This window comes from Mycothermus thermophilus, assembly GCF_041956435.1.
Source record: "Mycothermus thermophilus strain CBS 625.91 unplaced genomic scaffold VTJ04scaffold_5, whole genome shotgun sequence".
Classification (NCBI taxonomy): Eukaryota; Fungi; Ascomycota; class Sordariomycetes; order Sordariales; family Chaetomiaceae; genus Mycothermus; species Mycothermus thermophilus.
This window is the reverse complement of record NW_027191431.1, coordinates 2428749-2444114: the sequence shown is the minus strand read 5'-3', so window position 1 is coordinate 2444114 and position 15366 is coordinate 2428749. Positions and strand designations below refer to the sequence as shown.

Sequence of the window (15366 nt, the reverse complement as noted above, 5' to 3'; positions counted from 1 at the left end):
ATGGCTGAGGTGTTGGAAACATCAGGGCCGCTTGGGCAAAGCGATCAAACGTCCAAGTCATGGCCAGATGCTGACGCACGCATCGCGTTTGTATGTAGAACTGTGGTTGTACCTATGTACATTACTCCATCATGTACAGTACCTGACTCTAGATTCTTGTATGGATTATGCCATGAGGAATGCCTGAGTGAATGCCTCGATACCACGGCTTGGCATGGGAGGTCGGCGGCCTCACAACGCTCTCCACCACGCATCCGCTCTGGCTCCCGCAACAGCACTAAAAACCACAGCGAACTGCACAAAAAAGATGTTGCAACATGTTGCACAATGCGGAAATAAAATGTAAAACACTCAAAATCATGGACTTTGTGCTTCGCGTTCCTCGCCTTAACCCCGCCGTTGACGCTTTTCCCGGGCTGCGACCTTCCAGATTGGACCAGGCAAAATGTGGCGTCCGAGTCAGCAACCCAAGATGGAAGTTTAACCAGAAACCACTTGCGTTGTCAGCCTTTACTAAGGGAACTATTTGGCCGAAGAACCGCCATAGCTTGCCATGGCCGAGCCCATCGCCAGAGACAAAAAGCTCTGCACTCGCCCTCAAGATGAAAAGATGGGATTTAGGAATGGATTTTGACTCTGAAACACTTCTCGTCCAGAATTCGAGGCACAGAAGACAACCGGACCAAATCAATGCATCCCCGTCTTATGTTCAAAGCACCTCGGTGCGGCGTCGGCTTTGACCACGAACAAGGCTGAGAGCATCGCCGCCCCCAAAGCCTCCGGCAAACGAATCCTCCGAGCAGGCAGCAGCAAAACACCCAGAGCAAAGAGCGACAGCACTGCTTTTTGTTCTTGCGACAAATAGGCCACGAAACCCGCAAGCAAAACTCCCCCGGTCGATCTACTACCAGGCAGTTTTTGGTCTACGCAAACACGAAGGCCTTGTCTCGCAGCAGCCTGAGAGCAGTGAAGGCAGAAGAGGCAGGAGGACATCGACAACCAACCCTTCTTGCTGTCGGGGACCCCGGATGGACCACCAACGTCGTCGTCATCACCCTCCGGCAGTTCGACTCGGCTTCGATTCTACGAGTACCCCGGCCACTATGAGCAAGTTCTTCAGTAATCGGCACTTACTTGAACGACCTCGGCATCGCGGTTCTGTGTATGAGGGGGAGGAGCAAGGTGGCAAGACGATCGATGCCGAACCATGTCGCCAACGGTCGAGGGACGATGAATGCAATGGAGACGATGTGTGATGAACGAACTCCCGGCATGCAACTCGCAGCAAGTCACCAACCCCGCGACCATGGACGAGCGACACGACGACCCAAGGCACGCAACCACCTCGCCCGCAGCCTGTAACCAAATCTGCCGGGGATCGATACGAGGGAATTCTTTCTCGAAACACGGATCCAACCCTCGCCATTTTGTGGTTCGCCCAACAGCTTTTGAGCGCCGTGGATTCTCTCTTGACCGTTTCGGGCATCACCTGCAGCGGAGACTTGTTGGAAGAATGGAAGAATGTCCGGTCATGGTCCATGCTGATGGATGCATCCTCCGCCCGGGCCTCACGTTCGTGATGAGGGTGGTGTGATGAAGAGTTGAACTCTTGGCAGAGACAGCGGAAGTCCGGAGGTGTGGGGACGGGGAACACGGGGGCCGGGGGGTCCGGAGGCGGGGGAGGGGTGGCGGCAACCTGACCAGCACCAGCCAGGGACACCGAGATGTTCGGCTACGACAAACCTAACCCCCCGCCGGAATTATACCCGCACTTCTGAGAGATCGAGAACAACAACAGGCACGGAAGCGAGCTTGCAAAGCCACACTGAATCGAGGGGAACGTGACGAAACGGGCGCCTGCAACGGCATCTTGAGCATTGCGACAACGAACTGCCGGCCTGGCTAAGTCGGAGGAAAGTTGCTCCGAACGTGTCAGCAACCGCTCCAACGGCCGGCTTTCGAGAGAGAGACACGATCTCGACTCCAACTGCAATATCGACCTCTCCATAACGACCAGGGACGGTTGGAAAATACGGCTTTCGAGCACTTCATGGACCCGAAAGGGTTGCGGAGCGCAGTCTTCCACCGCCGCCCAGAGAGTTTTGGGGGTTTTGTTCGTCCGGTTGTGACTAGGCGCGCTTGGGCTGTGCGATGAAACACCCCGCGGATGGGAAGTCGAGGCTATTCCAAACTGATCACCGAAACGAAATGCAGGTGCGTTTTTTGTTTCTACTCCTCCCGTGCCGAGGTTTTTTGGGTCAAACTTGCGAATGGAAAAAGACGAAATCTGTGTCAGCCAAACCGTGCGAAGGCAGAGAAACGGTCATGACAGAGTCTCGTGCTCCGCCGACCAGCGCTTCTCTTTGCGACGGCTAGGTGCTCCTGCTGCTGCTAAAGATAAAGTGCGGCTGACGGCGAGGTGCGCGGGTTTCGAGCATGTCAGGGGCAAAGCACCTAGTTTTTGGCGGAGAACGTCTCCAGACCACCGGTATGGTGGCAGCTGATGGCAGCAGCAGCAGCAAGAGCCACACTGGACGATCTGCCAAGAAAACGCACATCTGCGGCACCGAGACAGCATTTTTGGCTGTCGTGGTGATGGTGTGTGGCGCGTTCGCTGCCGTCCCGGCAAGCCTGCCCGCGTCCGTTGCGACCTTACCCGCCTACAACGAAAGGTACGGTTGCATCCGAGCTGGGCCCCTGCTCCACTTGGCAAGGCAGATTTTCGACCTCTGTCCCGGGTCTCTGGTGATGGATGGGGAAAGCCTGCCAGATGTGGTGGTGGTGATGCTGCTGCACCACTACCGTTGCCGCCGCCGCCGCCGTCATGGGATGAGATGCACCCAGCCAGTCCGCGTCGGTGTTCTGAATCGCTCCAGAGGCACACCACGAACACGCGCGCGTCCTCATACGTACACGGTCGCCGGCCTTGATGAGAGGTGCTCATGTCATGGCCGGACTGAGTGGTGGTTCTCCTGCACGACATCTTGCGCGCTGACGGATTCCCGCGCTCAAGTGCCGGCGCCAGCCCAGAGTTGGTATCTGGGAGGCGTAAGCCACTCAATTTTACAGGTGAGAAGATGGCACAGCAAGGCTTTCTGGCTCTTTCTCTCCCTCTATGTCCATACTTGCCAGAACGCGAGATACTACGACGAAAGGTGACCGTGACTATGATGGTGACGGTGATGGTGATGCTTCCATGATCAGCAACATTGCTCTGAGTATGACTTACTCCGCCGAGACCTTCGGCATGGTGCGCGGTGGTCAGACAAAGCTCTAGGCCACCATCACAACTTTCACGCTTGTTCATCGGTCGACTGATCGGTCTCCGAACCTGGAGATCAACCAGGACGTCGTTCGGAGATCGGCCCATCTCCGAAGTCCGGCCTCAGCCCTGTCGTGCGGCGCGGGGGCGGGAGATCCACCACGTACAGCATGGTGACGGTGTTTTGTTAACTATTTTCGGCACTGCCCTGCCGAATCGTCCTGGCTTCATCCTTGCTGACGGTCTGGAAATGCTCAAGCCACTCCATCGTAGAGATCGTTCTGGATGAACGTCTGGGAATGGTTCCCCAGGAAAGCCACCGAACGCCACCGGATCTTGCTTGCTACGCACGTAGTTGGAACTATGGGCAAGATGGGATCTAGATCTCTCCTATCTCCTTCAGTAGTGGAAGCCGTTCGTTCGTTCGGCCTAAGTGGCTGCAGATCGGGGATGTCTTGCCCAACCCCGATTGCGACGACCCAACCTTGATCATGGTAGCGCCTCAGGTAGACAGTTCACAAAATTGATTTCAGCCACCTCTCCTTCATTCTGGCATGTTCTGCCGCAATGTGTTGAATAAATGAAGTTCCCGTCTGTGTCGGTGCTGTTTGATGTATTGCAACTCGGTCCCTTGCAGCAGATATTGCGCCAAACGGCCCGTTAATACTGCACCGCCATGCTGCCGGTGACATTCGCGAGGCCAGCCGCTAGGTAGGGGCTGTCTATGGGAGCCCCATCTTGTCTGTCCGGCTCAGAATCTCTGGGCCTTGTTTGTATTCTACTCTACCTCATGGTCTCCGGATGTTCGCCAAATCCTTGAGAACGAGTCATGATAGGGGCAGTTACGCCGACCACCGCCAAACCAGGAGTTTCACAAAATAGCCGCTGTTAGAACAAATAAACGCGGAGAGGCAGCACAAAGTTCTTAGTGATCCCAGCATCCCGGGGCCGCGATTTGACCAAACCCGGGGCTGTGTTGCACAAGGGGGCTAATTCAGGAAACAAGAATAGGTACGATTTCGGTGATACTCGGCCTCAACTCAACAGCCGAATGTGTTTTGACATCCCTATTGGAGAAGAGCGTCCTTCCAGCTGAGGAGATCAAACGTCCCAAACGGGCGTACAAAGCACACCCAGGGAATCTATCCTGAGAGACGGTGGACACACAACGTCTCCTGTGTAGTCAACCCGCTGTGTCCCGGCAATGGAAACCGATGGGGGCTGCGGCGGTGCCGCCGCCGCGCCGTATGGACCCGCGAGCTAAAATGTAAAAATAACATCGCGGGCTTCAAATGACTGGACGGATCCCCGCGCCGAGAGGGGCGACCGAGATCCTCGTCCGGAAGTGTGGCGGCGGCGTAGGAGGTTGATGATGAGGGGGGAGGCCGTTCTTGAGGCCAGATTCTCTGACGTCAATGGGGATTTTTGAAGATGTTTTTAGAGAATGGGGGATTTCATGCATTTCATGCATCGAGCTTGAAGCAAGCAGTTCCGCGCGGAAAGCTCCCGTGTAGTAAGCTAGCCCGACTCCACATAGGTCGGTCTGCACTACTGTGTATGTTTGTCCGGGGAAGCTTGCGGGACGATTCCGGCGAGGCGACGGCGCAAGTCCGGCATTTCAAACATCGGCCCGTCGTCGAGGCCAGTCGTTGTTCATGCTCAGGGATGTGTTGGGCCACAACTTTGAAGACACATGGTAGTTATTTTCGACATCCAGTCGGATTAAGGTGACTCGTTGATATGTTGTGTACTCGGAGTAATTTGGCCATAACGCCAGTACTCTAGAGAATGTTTGAGGAGCATTGGGCACCCGGGGAGCATCGGAAAGCTACTCAGTAGTCCTAGTCTGATGAAACCTGGAATCGAGTGGAGGAGAATCAGTGCAAACAAATGCTGCTTTTGGACAAACACCCAAATAGAATTCCAAGTCATGCCACGCCACGGATGAATCACCACGGAGCTGTGGCACAGAATAGGATATCCCCCCGTCCCTGGTATGGTCCCACCCATCGCAGGGCTGGAACAAGGCGGTAGTGGGTAGGGCAGGGCGAGGGTAAGGCTCATGTTGTGGTCTTTCAGCTGACTCTTTTCCCCATGGGTCGACTGGATCCTCCATGTGGTTGGTGATAGAGGCGCTCGATATAGCTCTTTTGTCTCGACGCTGTGCGCCCTCGGCCTGACGTTTCTCAGACATGCCGAGGCAGCAAGTCGGACGTCAAAACCGGAACCTTCAAAGTTCGGTCAAGTTGATGATGCGAATGTCTCGGTTTCGGTGTCTTGGGTTCGATAAATTGTTTGGATGCTCGAATGGAACACAGGAAAGGGGCTCAGCTCTCCATCCGGAGTACGATTTGTCCGAGGAGCGAGAGAATGTGCCGGGCCTCAGGCTGTGTTGGGTGTTGTCCTGATTTCCATCCCAGGTGTCTGTGTGCCTGTGTTCTCATTCACGTCTCTCACATGGCATCAGGACGGGATGCAATTTGGAAGCAAAGCTGAGCGTGCAAGCGACGTTGTGGTGTGCTAGGGTTTGCATGGAAGCAGGCGAAGGAGCAACAGGTTTCTGATGCAGTGAGGTTTGAGCAGGAACGGCGACAGGGCAGAGAAACGGCCAAAGTGTACGGGTGGAGCTAAACCGAAAGTGGATAGGGGACCCGCTTAAGCAGGGGATTCCAGACAAGTCATTGGTTCCCCTCTGCGACAACCGCCAAGCCTCACAACGGTCCTTCCATCTCCTCTCTTCTGCTTCTGCCGCTCGTTCGAGAACTGGGATTCCATGGGTTTGGGGAAGGAAGCTAAACCCGAAGAAACATGACGAAAAAACGAAACATTTTTGCTCGACCGTACAGATGCAGCAGCAGCTAACGATCTTGTCAAGTCTCTTTTGACATCCAATTCATCTCGAATCTGCCTTGACCGGCGCACACTCATACATCCAGCGTCGTAGGCGAGCTGCCCGCTCTGCATTTGCTTACACCTGCCACACACACATTTCCCCTTGCAAAGTCCATCCACGCTCTCGGCACATCCATCCCTAGCTCCTGGAGCTGCGAGCTGAAGTCAACGCCTTGCTGTCAACGCTGCAATCTGGAAGCTGCTGGAGCATGCTAGACTCATAGCAGCAGGAGGAGCAACAGCCAGCAGCAGCTTCTAATCCACCAAAAGCCACACCGCAGTCACATTCATCACCACTACTCTGTCACCATCACTGTCACGGTCGTGTCGTTCAACTCGGTGGACCCTCGTTGCGCCGCGATGCTGCCGTCGGTGACCGAGATCACGGGTCCTTCCAAAGCCATGCCGGACTGGGACAAGTTTTCCATCATTCTTTCCCCGCTGCAAGAAAGCTTGCTCGACTCTGTGCCGCATGTCTTGCCGATGACCCCGTTCTGCTCACCACGCTGGCGGGCCAGCGTGGTGCTGGGCCTGTTGCTACAGAACAGAGAACTTGCTGGGGCTGCTACGCCACACTTTGATGGATCCCCACACTACGGAAGTTGTGGGTTCTCTTGGGGGGATTACCCTTGCTCGGGACTTTGACGAACTGTCCGGAGAAAGCTCTCTGGGATGCTGTCTGATTCTTGATTTTCTTTTTTTATTTCTTGACTCTTTTTTGGGATCCAATCTGATTCATCGCCTGCACCCACCCGCAACATGTCAATGGGGATCGGCAAGCCAGTGCTTGTTTCGAGATGCCTGTGATGCCTGCCTGGGCTTCCTATGCTCGGCAGATCGACGAAATGACGACGCCATATTGATTCGCTTTGTTCCGTATTCCTCGGGGTTGTTTCTTCAAACACGCCAACTTTTGTTAGGTAGCCACCGGCTAAGGTGGTTACCTAATCTCAATCGCTTGTCGATCGGGGGCCGTTTTCCATATGACATGCCGCGCTCGCGCTTGGGGGTACCAAGGTAGCATCGAGAATGAGGCTTGGTTCGCCTTGTGGGCTACAGCTCCGTCACCTTAACTCGAGCACTCAGGCGAGCTCGATCACTTTAGCAGCCGCGGGGCACATCTGGGGATGGCCCAGTACCTCTCGACGAGCTGCAAGATATTGCCCTCTGCAAGCCCGGACATCAAGTAACATGTATGAAGGGGTGTGGGGGGGCCCAAAGAAACAGACTTGCAGATGGACCCGGGAGTGAGAACTGGTTCCTCATCTCCCGTTCAGTAACGCAGAACACAGTAACCCAGCGTTTCCCGTCGCTTGGGATGGCCACACACCCCTCCCCCTCAAGGTTACCTTACCACTAGCCCCAGCGGTGGACTGGAACAGCGGATGAACCTAGAACCCAGGGCCGGACCACAGACACGGCCACCCCTCCCCCCTGGCTCCTTGTTCCCGTCTTCTTGAGATGGAAGAACTGAATGGGGTCTCACAGACGGGTGTGCCGCAAGCAACATCTCCACTTCACTAAGCCCTGTCAACTCTCAGTCTCCGATTGCTTTCCATCTGGGTTACCTGTACCTGACCTCCCTCGGTCCCACCATGCATCAACGGCTCTCTTGGTCTGAGAGGTACATACAGCAACGGCCTGCTTCCGGGCCCCTGTCCATAGGGCCAGCGACTTACACCATAACCATCCACCCCCCTGGCACAGGCCACTGACACTCCACTTACATGCCAGCGCCTCTGCATGTCTCTCCCCTCACCGGCACCTGCTCTCCAGCTCACCCCATAGCTCGCGGGATTGCCCGTCTTATATCACGGCGTGGAGCATCTTCCTGTCATCCTCCCCTTTGGTTCTCCGACTTATCTTTCCTCCTTACGACTGCCTACGCCGCACATGACGAACCTTGACGAACTTGACTAGGTCGTCCATCACCAACTCCATCACTCAGCCCCTTGTCTGTTCCATCTTTGGAAGACCGAGTCACCGGAGAGAGCACCGACAGTGACGCCAGGCATCTAGACACGTCTTACACTAGGTAGTGTGCCTACTCGAAGACGATTATCACGACCTGTATAAGATCACGTATATCCGACTGGATCAACGGCACCGGAAGAGAGTTGCCTGCATCGAGCTCGAGAGTCTTGCCAGAATTGGAAGCACACGAGAGTTCGTCTTGAGATATAGAAGACCTCGATCACCCTCCCCCAGCTTGTGAGCTCATCCTCTTTTTTGTTTTCTCTTCTTTTTCTCTAGAGATGTCCTCATACCAACTCCCTGAAGACCAAGACTACCTCGAAGAATACTTCACCTACGACGCTGAGGGCGAGTGGGACGACGACGTTCCTCAGACACCCAAGAACCCCTCGAAGCACAGCAAGTCCAGTTCCATCTCCTCCCACTCGGGGAAGAGCCGCAGTAGCCGAAAAGGAGCCAACGACGGTCAGTCAGGCTCCGACACGGAAAAAGAATCCTCCAAAATGTCGTCCAGGATCTCTAGGCACTCCTCCTCCTCCAGGAGAGACAAGCCTTCATCCTCAGCATCCAAGTTGAAAAAGACAGACGACTGGACCGAGGTGACCGAGCCCGATGAGAGGCGCCGCATCCAGAACCGCATTGCCCAGCGCAAATTCAGTTCGTCTCCCCACCACCATCTCCCATTATTCTTCAACCCTAACCACCAACCATCAACAGGGGAAAAGGCCCGCGAGCAACGCGACCGCGCCGCGCGCGAGGCGCAAAACCAACAATTAGCTGGGTCGGCCTACCACATCCCGGACCCAGAGGACTTCTCCCTTCTCGACGACGGCAGCGAGCTGTCCGGGCTCCCCTGGGGCGGGCTCAGCATGCGCCACGTCGTCACCCGCGGCCACATCGCCTCGGCCAGCTCACAGGCACACTCGCACCACTCGGGCAGCAGCGTCAGCGTCATGGGCACCGGCCCCGCGGCCCCAGCCGCGTGTCCGTCTCCCGCCGGCCCGCCGCCGATTGATCACGCTTTGTACCAGATGAACCCCTACTACGCAGCGGGCATGGACGCGACGGCAACCCCCGGGAGTGAACTCTATGGCTATGGCTGCGAATCACCGTATGCCCCGCCTCCCGCACCCGGGGGAGAGTATTATGAGTATGAGTATGGCTATGACCCGACGGTGGTGCCGGATGGAGCGCATGGGTTGTGAGTGTGTGTGATGAAACGGGATAGGTATGTTCAGCCTTTTTCTTTTTTTCTTCTCCACGTTTGACAAGCAAGCCCGGCTTTTGCATTTGCGGTGGTGGTAATGGTGGTGGTGACGGTGGTGGTGGTAGCCTTGGATACGAGATGCTACTACTACCTTCTTGGCTTGGCTTGTGGATGGAACGTTTGAACGAACCTGTGCTGACGAATGAGATGTACAGGATCAACGAACAGCCTTACAAAAAGTGCGAGGCGGAGATCGCCAGCCATCACAAACATGATGAGGGGCGGTCTGAACTAAGTAACTATGACGAGGTTTTTCGCCTGTCGGTTTCCTCGGGTTAGTGAGGATCGGCGTGTTTTGTTTCCCTTTTTGACGGCCACCGCTCAGATCTTCAGCGTCATTTTCGTCGCTTTTTTTCGTCTTTTGGATGGGGTTCTCGGTTATTTCCGTTTTTGGTTGGTTGGAAAACGAGGATACAGTACACGAAAGAGACAGAGGGGCTGTGAAAAGATACAGGGCGAGAAAAGGTACACACGCGCTTGCACTTGAGCGGGCTGTTAAGGGGGTACCTATAGACTCGGGTCTCTGCGTTGAGGGTGTTTTGGTCGGGTTGGTTTTCTCCTCTCTTTCGTTTCTGACGCTCCTTCTCTTTCACTTTCTTTTGTATATACCCTGGACGTTGGTTGTGTTGGTTGGGTTTTGGGGATCTGGTTTCTCTCTCTCTGGCGGTCTGAGGTTTGGGGTACCGGGTTTCCTTGGGTGTTTTGGTTTCTCTGCTCTTTCTCCCTGGGTGGCATCTTGGGTTGCGTTTTTTCATGATTTTGTCTTTTCTTTTCTTTCCTCGTTGCTCGATCTCTCGACAAGTACCTTAGGTAGCTATGTCATAGGTCTCATGATGATGATCATGGATGATGAATCCAGACACACTTTTGAAATGAACTGTCTCGGTTCCCTACGGTCCCAAGAAAGTCAAATCACATACGCCACTTACACCCTGTCTACGGAGTACATGGGTTTGGCTCCTGAATTCGCTTGACTTGTCGCATATCTGCAGCCACCTCCAGGTAGATCTGCACAGAAGCTTGTATGTTGACTAATCACCCTCCATGATTTGGGGGCCAGACTTATCGCTCACAGGCCTTGAGTACACTAGTGAATGGCGAGAGAAACAGAACAGGTAAGGCTGGTGGCCCCTTGGCAACGCATGAAGAATCCTACGCATGTCTGTACATACCGACTTCACGGTCGTGACAAACCAGCCTTATCGACAAACCTCAGGCTTGAACGCGTCAACACAACACCTCTTCCTCATGTTCGACATTCCCCAGAACCCGGGCGCTTTGTGTCACCATGGAGCTCCTCCGTGCGCACTGGTTGGCTTGGGAACTTTGGGCACCTTGGAACTTTTCGAAGCCTCGTCTTTCCGATAGATCCATCGTCCCAAGAACGAGGAATGCGAGCTGACCGGGGTTGTTGCAAAAAACACCTTCCTCTCCGGCTCCTGTTTCCCATGTTTTTTGTTCATCAACGAACCCAAGCCATGGGTCGAGGGCTTGCCAGTGGATGGATGGGATTGGGAGACGAAATGGTTGGTTCACTGATGGTTTGGGTTGGATGCCTACGTATGTGCAATCCAATATCTGCTCGTCAACGTGCGCATGTGAGTGGTGGCTACAAAGGGGTGCACGCACGCTGGCATTAAGGTTCTGACGATGACGGGAGTTGGTCTCGGCAAGGCAGCGAAACCCGCTCCAGGCTCCCGGAATGGCGATTGCGAGTTACGCAAGCGATAGAGGCAGCTCTTAGGTGTGGGGGAATAGTTTACCGGCTTTTCCGCTGTCATTTTGTTGTCGTTGATGATGCACATAGATGGTGCCTGGGACAGGGCGCACCTAGTCGGTGAGCGAACTACGTACCTACCTACAGAATCTCTCTCATCTCGCGATTGCTATTGTTATCCGCGTTCTCAGTCCTCGGACTCGGCCTGACTCGTCCAAGTTTGTCTCCTTGTTCATTGACGGGACGGACAAACTTTGACGGCCATCTGCGGCGCAGCACAGTGGCCTCCTGAACGAATTATCCCGTCTCGGTAAAGGGGTAACCCCGTTGTCCATTTTGGGCGAGTGACTGTGTAATATGGCCTAAAGAAACACTATTCCAGACCTTGAGTTCCTTACATTCTCCAACTTCTAGGTGGTGTAACCGGCATCCGCCATCCCGACTATGTGTAGGTGTCTTGGTGTTGTCTGTGTCCTACCGTCACATCCTTGCTGGACCACGGCTTCAGGGAATGAAACATCTGTCAATAAAGCAATCCCGAGATTGGTGTTGGTTTTCTGTCTAGGGCACATTTGTTCTATCCTGCTCACACTTGCCGAGGACTCAAACCACCAACAGACCAATTTGTCGGCATGTGATACCCACTTCTCCTCGAGCAATATAGTACTCGGTGCACGATCCAGGTAAGCCAGAGGGGATCAACAGGCCCGGCACGCTCGGTAGCTGCCAGACCCCCTCTTCGCCAGAGCTGAAAGAGAAACAGAAGATTAAAGAAGTGTTGCACAGCCACCGCCTACATAGCAGCGGCAATACCTCCTACAGTGCCATCCCATCCCGCGTGTGTGTCTCCGGGTCCGCTGCGCTGCACGGTTAATGGCTCGAGTGGAGGGTGGCATCCAAGCTGGGAATGGGGGGGGGTGTGGTGACTGGTGGTTGGTAGCGAAGCGTTTAAACAAGCCTCAGGCCAAGCCAGACCCGGCAAGGCTAAGGTAAGCGGCTGGAGGTGGGGACCCGACCAGAACCCCGGTCTGCCGGGTGCCATGCTGTGAGCGAGATGCCGCCGACGGACTCCGAGCTGCACCGAATCCGTCACCGGGGGATGGGGTCTCTCATCAGATCCATACGTGGGTGGTCCACTCAAGAGCTTGGTGGATGGTGCGGGGAAGGACAAAGGTTTGTTGGAGACGAAGTACATCCGAAATCTGGAAGTCTTCAAACCTAGAAAATGCGGTCTGGTGGAGGGATGATGACGGACAGATTGCGCTCGTCTCCGATACACAGCAGACGTGATCTTGGCGCAGAGAGTTGAGTGAGTGTGCGCGCGGAAAGAAAAAGATCGTTGCAACGGCGGCTGCCTCGCTGGACAGCACGGCTAGATACAAATTGCATGCTGGAGTTTACAGTTTGGCAGACGGATGAGAAGGCTTACTTCACCAAGAGGAGGGCTTTCCGACAGAATTCCGGCCACGCCATTGGACCGGTTGACAACGAAGACATGGCGCAGACCCATGGTCCGTGATGAACTACTCAGGAGTACCCAGAAGTTGAAGCCGTAGGCGCCAATGGAATTTGCCGTTTTCACTCCGACAGAAGGACGCGGGTTTTCGCCAGATCTTGGGGATCAATGGGCCGACCAGAACCATGTCTGGTTGTGATCTCCTGATGGTTGGTGAGTGGATGGATAAGGTATCATCCGCCGTCGGTTTGAGCCATCGTTGAAGATGCCTCATGCATGGGAAGAAGATGGAAGAGGAGTGAGGGTTGAAGGTTTGGGAAACAGAAGCTGTCAAATGCTCCACCTCTGTTCCGTTTTGGGATTAGTGCAGCGTCAGGGTTTGGTGCCGGCGAGCAGCAACGAAACCCGCGTGGTTTACTTTTCCTATTCGGGTTAGGGGCCGTTGCAACAGACGTCGATCTCTCCACACTGCCGTTCCGCAATCGCACTGCATCTCAGACCATGATCTCAGGTACCTCGAACACCCTACCCAGCTCAACCAAGAAAAACCTGGAATTCAACAACAACAACAAATCCACCAATCCATCGACTGGAAGAAATGAAGGTACATGTGCCATGACTTTTAAGTGTCACATAAACCTTTACACTTTCGTCCACCCTTTAAGTCATCATGGCCTTACATTGGCTGATGACTTCCAAACCTCGATGGATTGGAACCCGCCGCCGTCACCGTCCTGCAGTTAACGACGTTACGACGGGGAGTGAGACCACAGCAGTACCATTAGGATATTGAAACCTCTGGGCACTCCAAGGACGGCCACACGGGAGACCACCTGCAGTCGCATCCAGAGACGGGAGGCGAAGAGGCACAGATCTGCCGCACCACCCAAGGCATTCTTGATCGCCGTCTACTATATCCAAGTCGCCGACCTCAGTTACCCCTCATCCTCGTGGACGTCACAAGATGCTGCGGAGTTGACAGCAAGATTGTGTGGGTGGAATCCATCCGCCACCTACGTTTCGGTCAAGCTGCAGGATGGGCTCCATCCATGGAAGACGCAAAGAAGTTTCTTCGGTCAAGGAGTTCCAGAATAGTTCGGTCAGGTACATGGACTAAATCGTTGTCTGCTACGACCTTCGGACCATCATCTGTTCCCTTCTTCGTGGCTAAGGTACCCCGCAAAGAACGCTCGTTCGAGGCTGGGTCGATGAGAAACCCCAAAGAGGCATCTTTACCTGATTGATGCAACAGTTCGGAAGACAGCCTCTTCGTTTTCCGACATGGCGTTTGAGATGGGATCGACCGGTACCAGAGTTTGAGTTGGGGTGGATCGCAAATCTGAAGCTGGTTTCCTCACCCACTTTATCACTATTATGCAGTTACCTGCGTGCGTACTCCTCCGGCTTAACAACAACTCTCGACGGCTATCCATATACTCAGGTTGACATAATAACCGTCACCCATGCCATGCGGCGGAATGCTTCGTCCAGTCCTGCACAAAAGATCACAATTCCTCTCAACTAATTATCCATTCCACTCACATGATGTTTTTTTCTCAGCCACAACCTCCGGGGTTGGTTGTCACTAGAACGGCGCGACGTTGTCTGTGCAGGTCAACAGATGTTGATGAAGCACACACCCCTCTCAACTACCTGATTGAGGGGTGTCTAGCAATTAACCCACCGAAGCCTATCCCGGACCCGCGTTGCAACCGCTCCCGTGTCTCTGCTGCAAGGGGACGAGAGCACGCAAGCTCACGCGACGGTCGCAGACAGACGGGTTGATACCCAGCTGGCTCACGGAGTCACCCCAATCCACCCGTCGACGTGGTTGATAACACTCCTCTACTATCAACTGGGGGCCAATTCCTCCCATTACCGGCAGGTCTGCTACGAAGGTCTTGAAACACATTCAGCTTCGGAACAGCCGAGCTGGACCTGGACATGGTTTGGGCCCAGCCATTGCATGGCATGGCCAAGCCGTTGGAGTTTCGTCGTCTAATAGCGCTACCGAACGTCGTAGCTTCGGTACGCTCGGTAGGCACCTCTCACCGGAAGGTTGATCGGCACAGAGGCTAGACTCCGCACATGGCGCGATCCGCCGGATTTGGTTGTTGTGCTTGCGCCCCCGGAGCCACGGAATAAATCGAGGATAAGCACAATTAACCTATACACACGGGATATTCAGCCAGCACAGCACAGCACAACGCTGCAATGCATTCACGGCCGGTTTATTTGTTGTGAAAAAACAAAATAATGTCCGATGTGTAAGTCGCCCAAGCTTGAGGACGGCGTGACTGAGACACCAAGTTACACACCCCCTAACTATCTCAAACGAAACAGGTCACAGACTAAGTTGACGGCATCTCTCACGCTATCCTGCATGTCCTCCCTGCGCTTCATCGCCTGCTGCGATTGCTGAATGCATCATTAGCTGCAGAAATCGCAGACTCGTGTACCTTGTTTGAAATGGACCCCGACAAGCAACCCCACTGGCCAGCCGTTCGGCAGTTGAAGCATTGGCCTTCGTCAAGCAGCTGATGATATTGCGTGCAGCTTGCACGTGAGCTGGAGATGGGGAATGGGGGGCGCAGCTGACTTGCAAGATTACATGAGCTATCAATTGCTATCGAGCAGAGAGCAGAGGTTGGTTTGGTTGCGTTGTGCTAGTCAATTGCACCTCTCCGCCCGGGTTCCGCAACCGGTCCTGCGTCCATCCGTCGGAAACGGGACAAACGCAACCGGCCTACTTAACTACAGTCGGCGAGCCGTTCGTAGACGCGATGCAAGATCGCTTC

At 54.5% G+C, this 15366-nt stretch overlaps 2 protein-coding genes across 2 annotated transcripts; one reads left to right on the top strand and one right to left on the bottom strand.

The window, feature by feature from the left end:
• Positions 1-687: 687 nt before the first annotated feature.
• Positions 688-3370, bottom strand: VTJ04DRAFT_7948 (uncharacterized protein; the record flags this gene model as incomplete). Its single annotated transcript, XM_069366330.1, has 4 exons — positions 688-1083; positions 1135-1445; positions 1744-2144; positions 2331-3370. 4 exons carry the CDS (start codon positions 3368-3370, stop codon positions 688-690), a joined length of 2148 nt encoding a protein of 715 aa, XP_069217276.1.
• Positions 3371-8409: 5039 nt separating this feature from the next.
• VTJ04DRAFT_7947 (uncharacterized protein) lies at positions 8410-9333 on the top strand (the record flags this gene model as incomplete). Its single annotated transcript, XM_069366329.1, has 2 exons — positions 8410-8785; positions 8846-9333. 2 exons carry the CDS (start codon positions 8410-8412, stop codon positions 9331-9333), a joined length of 864 nt encoding a protein of 287 aa, XP_069217275.1.
• Positions 9334-15366: the final 6033 nt, after the last annotated feature.